At 36.6% G+C, this 14,737-nt stretch overlaps 1 protein-coding gene across 3 annotated transcripts; it reads left to right on the top strand.

Annotated features, from left to right (window-relative positions):
- Positions 1-2,585: 2,585 nt before the first annotated feature.
- On the top strand, positions 2,586-13,988 carry csf2rb (colony stimulating factor 2 receptor subunit beta). 3 transcript variants are annotated; one of them, XM_084414031.1, is made up of 14 exons: positions 2,586-2,737; positions 4,733-4,890; positions 5,613-5,757; positions 5,932-6,104; positions 6,191-6,339; positions 8,767-8,914; positions 9,022-9,148; positions 9,251-9,402; positions 9,495-9,625; positions 9,723-9,897; positions 10,504-10,600; positions 10,768-10,837; positions 11,178-11,269; positions 11,844-13,988. In XM_084414031.1, exons 2-14 carry the CDS (start codon positions 4,788-4,790, stop codon positions 12,316-12,318), a joined length of 2,037 nt encoding a protein of 678 aa, XP_084270157.1. In that variant the 5' UTR covers positions 2,586-2,737; positions 4,733-4,787; the 3' UTR covers positions 12,319-13,988. The 3 variants fall into 3 exon arrangements, with proteins under 3 accessions (XP_084270157.1, XP_084270156.1, XP_084270155.1); XM_084414030.1 differs by having other exon boundaries at positions 2,587-2,737; positions 11,175-11,269; XM_084414029.1 differs by lacking the exon at positions 2,586-2,737 and adding an exon at positions 3,805-4,072 and having other exon boundaries at positions 11,175-11,269.
- Positions 13,989-14,737: the final 749 nt, after the last annotated feature.

Raw genomic sequence — 14,737 nt, 5'->3', positions numbered from 1 at the left:
AACTATTCGGCACTTCAGTTATTTTCCGGACAGACAGAAATTCTACACATCAAGTCTACACATGTTTTCCACAGTTTCCCCTGTATTTTCTGTACAATTGATAAAAGAGCTCTGCAATAGAGCCAAGACAGACAATAATAGTGTCATCAGTGTTTTGTTTTTAGTTTTTTTGCCCTCAACGTCATATAAATCCACCCCTAAACGAAGGTAGTTGTGCAGAATATCCTGGCCTACTGTTTTACTGCAAACTTGTGTGCATACTGTACTTACATCCTCATCACCAGTGCGGCACATACTCTTCATACATAGAAATATGCTGATCGAGATCCACCCAGAGGTCTATTCTGCATATAAAATGGAAGACAACAACAGAAACACATTTTTTTTTTAAAGATATTATTTAAATATCATAAGACATGGTTTCGCTCATAACAACATTGTGATCTACAGAGGCTTGTTTTGCTCATCTGTAAAAAAAAGAAAAAAGTTTGTCCTTTCCGCTCCAACATGTCATATCTTCACACGATCTCTCTTTCTTCTTTCAGTTTTTTTCTTTTTAACATGTGGTCTGACTGACAGTCACGCGTTCCTGAGAAGCTGCAAATAAAGACTATAATCTATCTATCTATCTATATCTATCTGTCTATCTGTCTATCTATCTATCTATCTATCTATCTATCTATATATATATATATATATATATATATATATATGCTGCCCACCCTGCAATATCCACAGAAGGCTTGGAGACTGACAACGTACTTTACCAAAGAACCAATAAACCAAATAATAACTGATAAACCAAAAAATTCCCCAACAATTCTCAAAATAAGGCACTGAAAAGGCTCTGTTGAAATGCACTGATTAAATGTCGTTATGGCGTTTATGAAGATGCAAATTTCACAAAGGCTGCCAGTTGTCATCCAACCTGAGCTCAAGCGTTCGCACACAAACCCCTTTTGTTGCAGAGAGATCAGTATCTTATTTACGTCCTGTCTCCTGTGGTCATAAATATCGCAGTTTCACATCACTTTAATGTGAACTGTTAATTCATAGATCATGACCATCAGCACATATTCACACATTCAGACTTCAAAAATGGAGACAGCATAAAACCCAAAACATATTAGGCCATGAAATAAAAAGCCATCAGCTTTTTTATGTGAATCTTTATAGCTTAAATGTCATTCAATGATGGAACTGAAGTTTTAGCCAAGTTATGCAGTGAAGTATTCTTAAATATTTTTGAAATTAAAATGACAGTATCTGTGGTCGTGGCCTGGTGGTTAGTACATGCATTGATGTTGGTTACTGGTTAGTAATGCATTCACTGTGTCCGTAATCGAATGTATAGTAGGTACTACGTTTGGTTTGAAGCTTCCTTTGCGACTGTTAAAAAAACAATGTTCTATATAGTATGAATGTGTGTAGTATTAATTCAATTTGGATGTACTACATCCGCCGTGACCTATGGCTTCAATTGCGTTGCTTCACTGCCATTCACATATTCTCTCCCGTGGCCTCATGGGAAAGTAAAGTGTCCATTGGATGCGCATTTCAGAATCTCGCCGGAAATACACTATGAATTCGGACATACGACTTGCTCACATACTGTTTTTCGCCATCTATTGTATGGAAATAGGTATATTCGGACTCAGCGATTGAGTTTTGGTGCTAGTGGGTATTGGGTATTGTAGTTCAAAGCTGGCACGCAACATTTCTCAGTACTTTTCTTCTCACTCTAACTTCTCCCCTCTATATGCTATGTTATGACTGAAAATACAATCAGTGTCAACTTCTAATTGAACAGAATTACTAGTATGGCACATATTTAGCATTAGAGATTTGAACAACCCTTGTGCGGCAACTTTTGCGGCGACAAGCATCATCCAGTGACAAAAAGAGTATTTTTAGTCATCCTGTCTTTGTTAAGGAACACTTATATTCGTAATTCAGAGACACATACCAAGGGATTGCTCGTGGTTACTGGAAATATAAGAGAAACAAACTGGGTGTGTAAACATGTTTCCATCAGCAACCAATCAAAAAGTCAAATGGCTTATACATGATATACCTGAACACCTATGATCACCATGACTTCAAATAGCAGAGCCGAGAACAACTCATGCGTGCACACGCACAGTCGCACACTATGCACAGAGAAAAAGAGGAAGAGAAAGAGTTCTGACACTTTCAGGATCTCCTGCCTGTTACTGGAAAGCACTGCTATTAGAGTCTGCAAATGTGAGTTCATGGGTATACCTCAACATGTGTGTTAGCAATTGAATGTGGAAGTATGAGTGTGTGAATGTGTTTTTGCATGTAAAAATGTGTGTAGAGGTTCTGTATGAAAGCTGTGACATTCATTCTCCATAAGAAGGTGGCATTCATGCTGTAAAGGTGAATACAGTCAATTAAGATATTATTTAGTTATTGGTTCATATTCAGCTGACGCATGTTAACCCATTTCCTGTGGAAAGACTGTTTTGATGACCAAACAACTATTGTTTTTACCCAACTGAGAAAAAAAAGGAACTTTTGGTTTTGAGCTATAGTTCAAGTAAATGATCTCATATGTGCAATATGCACTTCAGTTATGAGAACACCACATCAAACACACTCACTAGTAAAGCATGTTGATTTGAAGTCGATTGCAACAGACCAAGATAAGCACTCTTTAATCCTAGCACGGATGAATGGGAAGTTTACTAGCCTGCTTTTGATGACAGAAATACAGGTAAGGATTTTTTAAACCAAGAATATACTTTTAGATGAGTATGAAATTGTGGAATAAGCTTTCAGCTATTGCAGTTCGCAGACATATATGTTTTATATAGTATTAAAATGAGCCAAATTCAAAAATCACCAGTGACAGAAGTGGAAAATATATGATATTTATTTAAGATAATTTGGGTGAATTTATGAAAACAAATCTAATATTTCCATTATATTGAACTCGCAAAGACTGAAACAACATTGATAATACAATGGGATATAGGGAAAAAAGATAATTGATAAGTTATCATGAAGTGGTAATTTAACAATTTTCAAAAACCAACTTTGTTATAAGCGTCTCTGAAGACTTCCGAATCAAAAATGCCCTTTACCCTGATTGTATATGGATCTCAATAATAGAGTAGAATCAGAAACCAAAAAGACTAGAGATAATTATATTCTCAACACGTTTTTATCCCTAAGATTCTCTGAGAAATAACAACATTTAACCTAAAAAATAAACATGAAGATATATGCGGAACATGTTTCAAGAAGAAAATTCGGAACAAAAAAAGTGTTGCTTTTAAGCGTAGCTACATTTAGTACGTTTTATGCTTAAAACAAATAAACAAACAAAAAATACCCCAAAAAAAATTATTAGATTTCTGAAAACAAGTAAATCTGTCTTGTTGCAGTGTTTTACACTGTTAAACCGTTTTTTTTTGCTTTGTTTATTGCAAAGCAAACACATGAAGGCCACCAAGAGTTGTTATGGTGAAAACACTTTGTAAGTCAGTGTAGGAACAAGGAGTGAGGTAAAACATGTTTTTGTTTCTTTTGCCCTTTCAGCTCTCACCTACGTTCGCTCCTGTAATTCACCGCAGCTAAACATAGCAGCAGTACGGCAAACAACCTCTAAATGAACGCGTAAACTTAAAATTGGCAGACAAACATAAGAAACTAAACTAACTTTTACAAACTACACATATTTTAAAGTAAATTTCCGACAGAACGTGTTCAGTTTGACCACATCTCTTTCCCCCAACGCCCCTCACAGTTTTTTAAGCTCAGGGAAATCCCTTTCTTTACAGTTTCCTGGCAGTTGCGAGATCAGTGACAGAGTACCGCGTCTGTGTTTTACGCGGTGTCGCTTCATTAGTGGGTTAAGGGTAGGGTCAGGTTCACCGCAGAAGCGTAGTTTTATGTACAGTTATTGTACAAACCGTGTGCCATGAAGATCTAGAGCGATTATCAAGATTTGCACCTGTTCCTTGAGGTGCTCCAATAATTAAAAGATGGATTTTGAACTCTCAATTTAAAGATGGATTTGGAGGTCACCGTGCTTTTGTCTCAAACAGTAAGCTATTTTATATATACAACTTTGTGCTTTTAAAAAATATATTTTTTGTTCATCCTTCATTTTTAGATGCTTTGTTACGTTTTCAAAATAACTAATAGGCTACTTTTAAAGTGAAGTTTGTCAGTTTCTATGTTAAAACACTTCTAACTGTAGACACAACCAATGGTATGAGTTTTACGCAGGACAATCTGTTTGCCGGACCAATGGCAGACGGGAGTAGGTCTAGTGTTCAGGAAAACCAACTTTATTTTTACAACTTGGTTTCATTTGGTGGTGCAGAAATGACTTCAAAAACACTTCACCTTTAAAGTTTGCTGTGTGAATGCAGCATTTTGACAGGAAAAATGCAATGTAAGAAAAACTTAATTTTGTACTTCAGAGCAATAAGTATTTCCCAGAAGCATGTCTGTGGTGTGTTTTTGTGTTTGCTTTTATAACAGCGTAATGTCATTCCCCTAAAATGAAAATTCTGAAATTACCTCACCCTCATGTTTTGTTCCAAACTGTATGACTTTTTTTCCTTCCTGTCCTTCCCTTTTCCTTCCTTGAAGATTGACTGCAGGGTGAATAAACAATCACAGAATTTTCTTTTTTTGGGTGAACTGTCCCTTTAAAATGAATGGTTCTAACCATCAACACTGGTTTGTAAATATTCAGATATCTTGGAAGTAAACAGAAGAACAGCCTGCTGTAAAAGTGCATCTCAGCTACAATGTTCTCCACATGGATTCTGCATATGGTTTCATTCACTCTGCTGGTCAGACGGGGCATTGGTAACAACCAGTGTTCTCATTATGAAGTCAAGACTGGGAAAGGTGAGAGAGAAAGATTACACCTTCAGACATTATTGCATTCAATTCTCTTTTATAAAACCTGTGTAGTTCAGGCCTGTGTCCATCAGATAGACCTTATCGGTGGTCTCTCTAATCTTATTGTGGCCTCCGTCCTGGACTCATACATATAAATTTTATTATCCCAGCAAAAATAAAATCTTATCTTGGACCTAGCTAGACGGTCAATAGAGATTTTCCTTTGCAGACACTTGAGGACGTGGTCAGTTAGATTTGCAGTTCCAAAGAATTTTTAGAAATTCACTTCTAAGTAATCGTGAGAGCCTTGCTGAATCTAAAAATAGTATATAAAAATCCCTTTAAGTTTAGCAATCCAAAAATTACATCATCCAGAACTTTGTCAATCTAAGCCTCTAGAAGTTCCTGTCTGTGGTCACACGTCTGTGAGACAGCGATGCTCTTGGAAACAAAGTTTGCGGTGTTCATGCATTGCAATTTTAATGTCTAATGGTTCCCATGAAATACTTTTGGGAAGAATGTCCTGTAATGTGACATCCTAAAAGCACCAAGAACAGTACATTTAAAGATAACTATAACAATATCTATATTAGCAGGATGGATTCTGATTGACTGTCATTGTTTTTGTTTAATCTTTCATCCCCTTACAAAAAATGTTCTGGTGACTGCATGCTCTGCATGCTTTGGTGACTTTACCTTTAATATTGACCTTTGACCTCTTGATTTAGATTCACCATTGATGGATTCCTTGCAGTGCTACAATGACTACATGACACATGCCCAATGCAGCTGGGAGGTCGATCCGCATGTTCTTCCACAGGCTACAGCAAACAAATCCATCTTTGAACTTTACTACTGGGACAACTTTTATGAGTAGGTGAAAGAAAGAAAGAAAGAAAGAAAGAAAGAAAGAAAGAAAGAAAGAAAGAAAGAAAGAAAGAAAGAAAGAAAGAAAGAAAGAAAGAAAGAAAGAAAGAAAGAAAGAAAGAAAGAAAGACTACAATGGGGAAAATTAACTTTCTCTCTCTCTCTCTCTCTCCTTCTCAGTAAAGAAACACATTGCGACCCGCTCGGACCCAGTGTGCTTTTACCCAATGGGAAGGCCTTTCACGAGTGTCGCTTTAAAACTAATAGGTTTGGCAGAAGAACATATCACACTCTATATTTCAAAGTACCCTGTACGTACCCCAATGCCACAACCTTCAAAGTTGCTCAGCATGGTGAGTGTGTGATTTGTACATGTATTTTACCTTCTAAAGCAACTCTGGTGTGGAAAGGCATTTCACCGTTCTGTGTGTGATTTTAGGAAAAGTTAAGGCCCCGATTGACTTGACGGAGAAGGTGGCTGATGGCGGAGGTCATCTGCTGTCCTGGAAAAGCCCATATCCCGCATCCTCAAATATCACAAGAACTCTAACATACCAGCTTCAGTATAGCAGTATGCAAGATTGGACTGTGAGTACACACACATACAGTACATTGTCAGAAAAAGATTAGCAAATACTGTGCTCTATCTACCCCTAAGGGGATGTTATTTTAAGATAAGGTACTAACATACTTATATATACTTATAATAGGGTTAGATTCAATGAACATGAAAAAAATGATAAAATTGTATAATATATACAGGTACACTTTTTTATTCAAGTTTATTGAATTTATAGAAAGTACAAAAAAATAGCATTTATTTGAAATCAAAATCTTTGTCAAAATCAAAGTCTTGAAGACAATTTATCACACACACACACACACACACACACACACACACACACACACACACACACACACACACACACACACACACACACACGTGTGTTTGTAATTGTCTTCAATACATTTATATTTTCTACAGAACACATTCAATTTATGAAAAATGACAATACAGACATTTATAATGTTACAAAAGATTTTGATTTCAAATAAATAAATTTCAAATAAATAAATTTCAAATTTCAAATGCTGTTTTTTTTTTTTTTTACATTCTATAAATCAAAGAATGCAAAAAAAAGGTATCAAGCAAATCATGATATTAGAATTATTTCTGATTTCTGGTGGATCATGTGACACTGAAGACTGGAGTGATGATGCTGAAATTCAGCTTTGATCACACAAATAATTACATTTCAAAATATGTTCGAATAGAAAACTGTTATTTTAAACAGCAATAATATTTCACATTATCACTGTTTTATTGAATTTTAATGCTACTAGGTGTTACTAGGAATAAATGCTACTAGACGACCCTTCTTTAAAAAGCATTCAAAATCTTACTGACTTCAAACTTCTGAAAGATACTGTATCCTATATGTAATGAAATAAATTACATGAGGAAAAGGAATCAAAGTATAAACACCAAACCCTAAATTGCATTAAATCGCTCACATACTCAAAATATAATCTGATAGCAACATGTTCTATACCTTGTGTGGATATCCTGTCTACAACGTGCTGCAGCAGCTTTGTTTCACTGTACTATCAAACAACACAATCTGACACTGTAAGGAAACGTCATAATAACCTCAACCTTTCCCACCTAAGATAAAGCCTCCACATGAAAGAGTGATGCTAGCGGTCTGAAACTGGAGATAGATCCACCGTCAAGATTGGGATATTTACAAGGGTGAATGCTGAGTGCTTTTATTTGTGTATATTTATGCGATTGGTTAGCCTGACTGCGCAATGTTTGGTTACCCGTTAATGTGTGTTTGCACATGCACAATCAGTGTGTTACTTATGTAATCAGTATATGCCACTTAATACAAAATAAATGGTTGTGTGGCTTAACATGCTGCCAAAATACTTGCGTACTACAGTATACTGCATAAATATTACAACTCATATTTCCAGTGTGATGAATTAAGTAAGGGATTATGTACATCCAGCCGGTTGCTATCTGCTTTGCGTTGGGGGATCAGGACTGTGCATGTGTTATCAGTTTTTACCAGTCGTTATCAGGAAATAACATACCGCTGGATGGTGCAATTGGCCAATTAGAATTAGAAAGTATTCCACAGAGCCGTGTAATAATTATATATAACATAGGCTACAGCATGATTGCAAGTGTGAATATTTTTTACACAACAGTTCAATAATCAATGTGTTAATATTGAGTAACTTACACTTTTGACGTAATACTGACAGTTTGCTCCGCAATTTCCAAAAGAAGCCACAGAACAACCGACTATTGATTGTCTCCATGAAACACTTCCTGAATGAATGAATCAGTATATTTAAAAAAAAAAAAAAAAAAAATCAGTTCAGTAAATGAATTAGTCATTATTAGGTGTGTTCGACTCGAAGCGGTGCTGCGCTGACCAATCGTTGTACGACATCAAAGTACCGTAAAAGCGATTCGAAGGCATACAGAGCCGTCTGCTCTCTAATCGCTCTCGCGGTACTTTGATCGCGCTGCACCGCTTCAGTTCGAACACACTCATTAACGCAGTTGTTTCATTCATGTATGAATCAGGGATTTTTTAGGCAAATCGGTTCAGTGAATGATTCAGTGACGCACTAACAAAGATTTTCTTTACATTTTTAGTGAGGGAAAGAACTAAAATACCATTGCAAACGGCATAATCGAAAAAAAAAATAATAATAATAATCTGTGTATATATATATATATATATAGCCCACCACCCTTTTGGTTTTGTACAGCATTATGGGTAATGTAGCTTTTCATCATGAATTTAACTGATAAATGCTTTAGTTTTGAATTTAAAAAAAGTTAAAAATAATAAAGCAGATGGCTTCAACAAGCATATACAATCAATTAACAGTCTCAGAACTCACAGTAGGTCTGTCTTTAAAGTTATTTATGTTGTCAGATTTTATTGGTTGCATATTATTGAAAATAATTTTCATTCTGTTTTACTGGAACAGATTGTGGATAACATTAATGCGTCCGAGTATATAATTGACAAGGAGTCACTGTTGCCCGGCAACCATTATGAAGCCAGAGTGAGGGCGCGGGGTCCTGTAGGACTCTGGAGTGACTGGAGCCCCCTAGTGTCCTGGAAGACTCACAATGGTGTTATTTTTGTTTATTTATTTATTTATGTTTGCTCACAATCTATCATTTTTTCCCCTTATTATACTACAAATACCTGTTTTAATGAAGTTCATGGCCTTTTGCAGATGGAGCCTTTAACCTGCAGTGTGTGATTGTGGGAGAAAAAACTGTGACGTGTTCCTGGCAAATGAAGACAGACCATGTTCAGTTGATGTCTTATCATCTCTGGTGCAGTGACAGTGATAACGCTGAGTGAGTTCTCCATCCATCCCAAACTCATTTGATGTCCCTAATAATTGATCTACAGTGTGATGTCACATCCTGTACATTGACAACCCTTTCTCTTTCCCTCAGATTCTCTGCTTGTTGTGAAAATCCTCAGCTGCAGTCCCAGGACGTTGAGCTATCCGAGTTTATGTGTTCTGTGAATGTCTCTGACCCTTACCTGTTAACAGTGGAGCTGAAACCAGTGCTATTCATTAGGACGTTCAGTACTATAGAACACAGTAAGTCTCTGTTGTTTAGTGGAGTCTTGAGTGCCAGTGCTGCCCTCTGGAGTTTAGGAAGAACATTCATGTTTGTTCTTCTTTTCTTCAAGTTAAACTTTCACAACCTGACAAGATTGAGGTGATGGAAGAAAATGGCACCTACAGCTTTAACTGGTCTTTACCAGTTTTGTCATCAAAGTTGAGGATATACTTCACCGAGCTAAACATCTCGACCAACGGGGTGTGTTTGCTACTTTCGGTAACCGTGTTGCATTGACTAAATGATTCATTGTAGATGTGACTGATCACATGCCTGGTTTTACTTTCTTTTTCTGTAGGACTCAAAGATCATTATCCTTCAAAAGGGGGTCAACTATGCTGCGATTCCTTCTGAGAATCTAAATCATTCAACTGAATACCAGGCCCAGATCAGACTAACTGCACAAAACAACGGCGTTTATAAAGTTCAGCCATCAGATTGGTCTGAGCCAGCAGTGTTCACCACTAAGCCAGGTAACACTCTGCACTTCTGATCATACAACCCTATTTTATAATGTTGATATATTTCTTACCTAATTTAATTTTAGACAAATTTGGATAATGTGTCAGTGCCCAGTTCACAATTGAGATGTGCTCACTTTTAATATGGTTTAAAATGATGAATTACTGATTTCTTCCTTGTAAATGAAATTACACACTAAATCATTTATTAAATAAGGTTTGAAAAAAAAGTAAAATTGACATATGCGTTGAATTTGGGTGGAGTGGGTGAATTTTGAAATTACTATTAAAAAAGTGGCACGGAGCATTTAAAATCACCCTGCTGCATTTGTGTTTGTGTATGTATGCATTTATTTGTTTGTTCATTTATTCATTCAGATATACTTATTGAGTGTGTTGTATACTCTGTACTCTTGTATACTCTGCCCTGTGTGTGCATATGTGCTTTGCATTAAAAAAATCTACTTTATACATGTGTACTTAATTCATAGAGAGATTCTTTTAAAGATGCAAGGAGTTCTGGGAACATCTTTGTAAAATGATTTAAGCTTATAGGATTATCAACATGAATTGATACCCACAGGACATAACTCAATACATGATGCTTTTTGTGTGTAGTTTTATTGCCCACCAGCTCTGTCATCTACATTTTGATTCCTGTGTTTGTGGTGGTGCTTGTCGTCATCTTGTACAATGCCCTTCCTGCCTGTCACAGGTAAAACACACCACACATTTATCCAACATTTATCCATGGAAATCTAACTCATTACACTGGTATTGCTAGCCCATGGTGTTTGAGCTACAGGAACATTCATTATATTCATTCATATACACATTTTTGTTTGTGTGTTTATTTATTCATGCGTGTAATTCCATTAACAGAAGGATCAGGTTATGGAACGGTTCGCTTCCATCTCCCATAAAGAGCAAAGTGTTGGAGGGGATGATCAAGGTGTGTCTTTACTTACTGATTATTTCAACTTGCCTGATCAAAACCCTTCTGCTCCCAGTGATATTCCTCTGACCGTTTCTCTTTTGTAATGTCTCTCAGCCATCTCTCTGGTTGCATCCGAAATCACATACTTCCCTACTATATAGTAGCTGAAAAACATATGTGACAAAAGAAGTATGTCCGAATTCACAGTACTCATAAAAGAGTAGGCAAAAAGTACCCAGACGACCTTCTTCTTCCGGCCTTTTGTCTATCAGTTTTGTCTTTATAGCCTACATTTTATAACTAGTAAATTAGTAAATGACATATTTCATTTTTCTATCTCTCTCTCTTTCAGAAGACTCCAACCGGATGGCCGCATATCATTGAGAAAGAGGCGACCTCTATTTGTGTTCTGCTGGCTACAGACAATCTCAGTATCTGCAAAAGCAGGTAAGCTCTCACTCAAATGAAAACATTTCACAATAAAACAGTTCTAAATTTGGCACAAAATGAATGTGTTGTGCACTTGTGATGTATCTGCGTATATTTGCATGATCATGGTCCTTTGTGTAGGAATTACAGTATGGTCTCTGCAACAGTGCTTTTTCAGTATAATTTATATACTAATATCGTATTTATACACATTTTGAATGAGCTTTTATTTTCATGGTTTCAGTTGTTTTTTTTGTGCAATTTTTTGTAAATGTTGTACTTTTGCTATTTTTATTACTTTTTTTTAATTTTTTTATCAGCGCTATATAAATAAAGGACACTTGACTTCAGCTTTGTTTCATTTTCCAAACATTTTTTTTTTATAGTTTTATATTTTGTTTTAGATTGTTGATAATACCGTAGCAACTCTGCTCTGAAATGTCTTTGCATCCAGCTAATGCCAGCAGAAAAACCCTAAAAAATATGTTGCATTATGGTGTGGATTGCGTATTGAAATTCATGTCGACTTTAAAGTGCATCTTAAATCTCTATGTCTGACACTGTTTTACTTTTATCCATAATTTTGTTACAGTGTCACCTGCGAGCCGCTTTTGTTAAACACTGAAGATATGAGTTTAAATGCTGTTAAAATGGGCCAGTCATGTGGATCAAACCACTTGTGCTCCTACGTGGGGGAAGGCATGTGCAAAGACAAATCAGGCATGAACTTCAGTGGGCCTTATATTCTGTGCTGTGAGGATCCCTGCATTCAGGACAAAGTGTTGGACGGGTCTACAGACAGAGGTCACACATCTGTGTTAGGGCAGTCTGAGAGTTTTGCTCCAATAAATGGAGGCTACGTTGTAACTCCTCCCACCGCCATGCCAGCCATTCAAAACCCCGCCGCCCCCGTTGACAGTCCGAACAATAACCCATCAGATGAACCTCCAGCATACACCCCCAGCCCAGATCAGGGTTGTACGGTCCTCCCTCATCCATCCGGATACTTCACGATGCCATGTGCTGGCATGAAACAGTCAGAGCCGAGTGGATCGTCTGGAATGTAATTATCAAGGACTCCATGTTAGTTTGGTGCATTTAAAAAAATGTATAATAAATGTGAAGTCCTCAAAGATGGACCCAGAGATGCTAGCGAGGGCCATGGCTAAAATGTGCATGATATTGAGCAGGTCAAATCTTTGCTTTATTTAAAATGTCACTTCAAAGGGATAGTTCACCCAAAAATTGTAATTATGTAATCCAAACCTGTATGAGTTTCTTCGGTTGAACTCCAAAAAAATTGAGTCAATGGGTGCCGTCAACTGTCTTGTTACCAACTCTCTTTTAAATATCTTCCTTTGTGTTCAACATAAGAAAGAAACTCATACAGGTTTAGGACAACTTTCACATGTAAGTAATGAAAGCTGGTGAAAAACTCGTTGGAGCTTCAGTAGGACTTGTTAAAGCTGCTGTGCTATGACAGTCTCACCAACAGATGGCAGTAATGCTTCAAATGAATGTAAGAAAAGTCTTATTTTGTTTTCTCTTTTCCACAATGCACACTGTGGAAAGCAAAGAAAGCAAACAACGCATTAGTCGAAAATGAATGTTTTTTTGTCTGTGCCTAGCTCACACAGGCTATTCGCTGCATTGAATGTATTCTGCTTGTTGTTAATTCATTTTGAAATGCTTGACATACTAACAAAAAAACGTTTTCATGCAGAAATCACAATTGTATGAATAATGAGTTTCAATACCCAACTGAAACCACACACACGCAAAATAAGCGAGTAAATAAATCACTTATACTATCGGGGGCCTTAGAAACGAGTCATAAATAGGCTATTATTAGAAATGGAAAACCTAGGCGAGTCTACAAATTTTTTTGAGTAAAAATAAATTACTAAAATGACATTTCTGCGAGTTTGCGTGTAGGCTACTGTTGGCATATATAAAACTGTTTGTTGTATTTTAACTGTTTTTGAGAATGTTACTGTTTATTCTCAACAAGAGTGAACAGGTGAACAACGTTTACGGAATTATTTGTAAATGAGACTCATTCTTTGTTGTAGTGCTTTGTTTGGCTGTTTTCACCAAATGACATAACATAATATAACTATATAACTTAATGATAAAAAACGGTGTTGTTTTTCTTAAAGCTTAAGTGTTATTCCTATTGTCTTCCATTAGTCGTCCAAATAGACATGCCTGCGCCAAACTCACATCATTGATCCAAAGGCTTACGGTGTGTCGGAAATTGCATACTGTCTGAGTAGATACTGCATTTGAACTGCATTTAAAAAGAATGTTCTAAATTAATATAGATATGAATGTAATCCAGACATACATCTGCCATGTTGTTACTGTCACGTGACCTACCAGCGTTCACTGCCATTCACAAATCCTCTACCGAGGCCTCATGGGAAGTGTCCATTGTATGCACACTTCAAAATCTCGCTGGAAGAAGAAGGTCATCCGAGCGTACTGTTTTTCGTATACTATATAGTAGGGAAGTATTCGATTTCGGACACAGTGACAGTTTCAGATTGGACAAGATGCTCCAATGAAACACTAATGTTTTGATAGAGCACCAGAGACAATCAAGGCTGTGAATGGTTTACATATAAATGTCTCTGGTTAAGGAGAAGGTATTCAAAGTGCTTATTTTCTTACGCTGGTGTGATCGCAACCTATCTGTACTCAAGCACAATGTATTAAAGATTTTGCTAAAGCTCAAGAGTGCCTCTTCTTCCACACATACTTAATTTTAGTGTCTGTTTATGTGTGTTTATCTCCGTCTCTCTCAGTGTTTCACATGTGTGTTTTTTGGCAGACTGGAGTTTATGGAATATGTCTGTATCATCGGTTTCACACAGAGCAGATGTGATTTATCGCAGACTAATCTACTCCACTCTGCACCTCATATTAGCCTTGTATGTGTGTGAGAGTGTGTGTGTGTGACAATGTTTTAATTATGCCACCATAAGTCACTAAAAAAAAAAGAGTTTCACACATGTACACGCACATTGTTTTTTCCACAAACATTCCAGATAAATTCTGATCTTGCTCCTGGAAGCAGATACATTCCACACAAAGACTTTAAGATCCATTGTTCAAGAATGAATGAGAGAGAGAGAGAGCAAAACCAAGAGGGAGAGGTGAAATGTTCTTGCTAGACAACATGTCCCCTTTGCTTTGTTGTAAATAAACAGGAAAGCCTTCAAGGCATTTGGAATCTATGGCGATATGAGACCATTATGCAATCACAGGGTCTCCATATGAGTAGCAATAATGCAATTTCACAATTGAAAATACCTTTACTGGTCTATAATATCTACCTGAAGAACAAAACATTAAGTTTCAGGTCTACCAAGAGAATATTTAATGTAAAAGAAGAAAAAACTCAAACAGAACGATTACAATTTTGGTCATAGCCACAACTAAATTCATAGTTTTAAATATTAATAAAGTCATCCGTGTGAACAT

The sequence above is a fragment of the Rutilus rutilus genome, assembly GCF_951802725.1.
Source record: "Rutilus rutilus genome assembly, chromosome: 1".
In the NCBI taxonomy this organism is placed as follows: Eukaryota; Metazoa; Chordata; class Actinopteri; order Cypriniformes; family Leuciscidae; genus Rutilus; species Rutilus rutilus.
This window is presented reverse-complemented; position numbering and strand designations above follow the sequence as displayed.

Excerpts from the sequence above, each read along its gene's own strand:
- csf2rb (XM_084414030.1), top strand. The coding sequence starts at position 4,788 with ATGTTCTCCACATGGATTCTGCATATGGTTTCATTCACTCTGCTGGTC. Across the intron at positions 4,891-5,612 it reads TGAAGTCAAGACTGGGAAAG|ATTCACCATTGATGGATTCC; the intron begins GTGAGAGAGAAA and ends CTCTTGATTTAG. Across the intron at positions 5,758-5,931 it reads TACTGGGACAACTTTTATGA|TAAAGAAACACATTGCGACC; the intron begins GTAGGTGAAAGA and ends TCTCCTTCTCAG.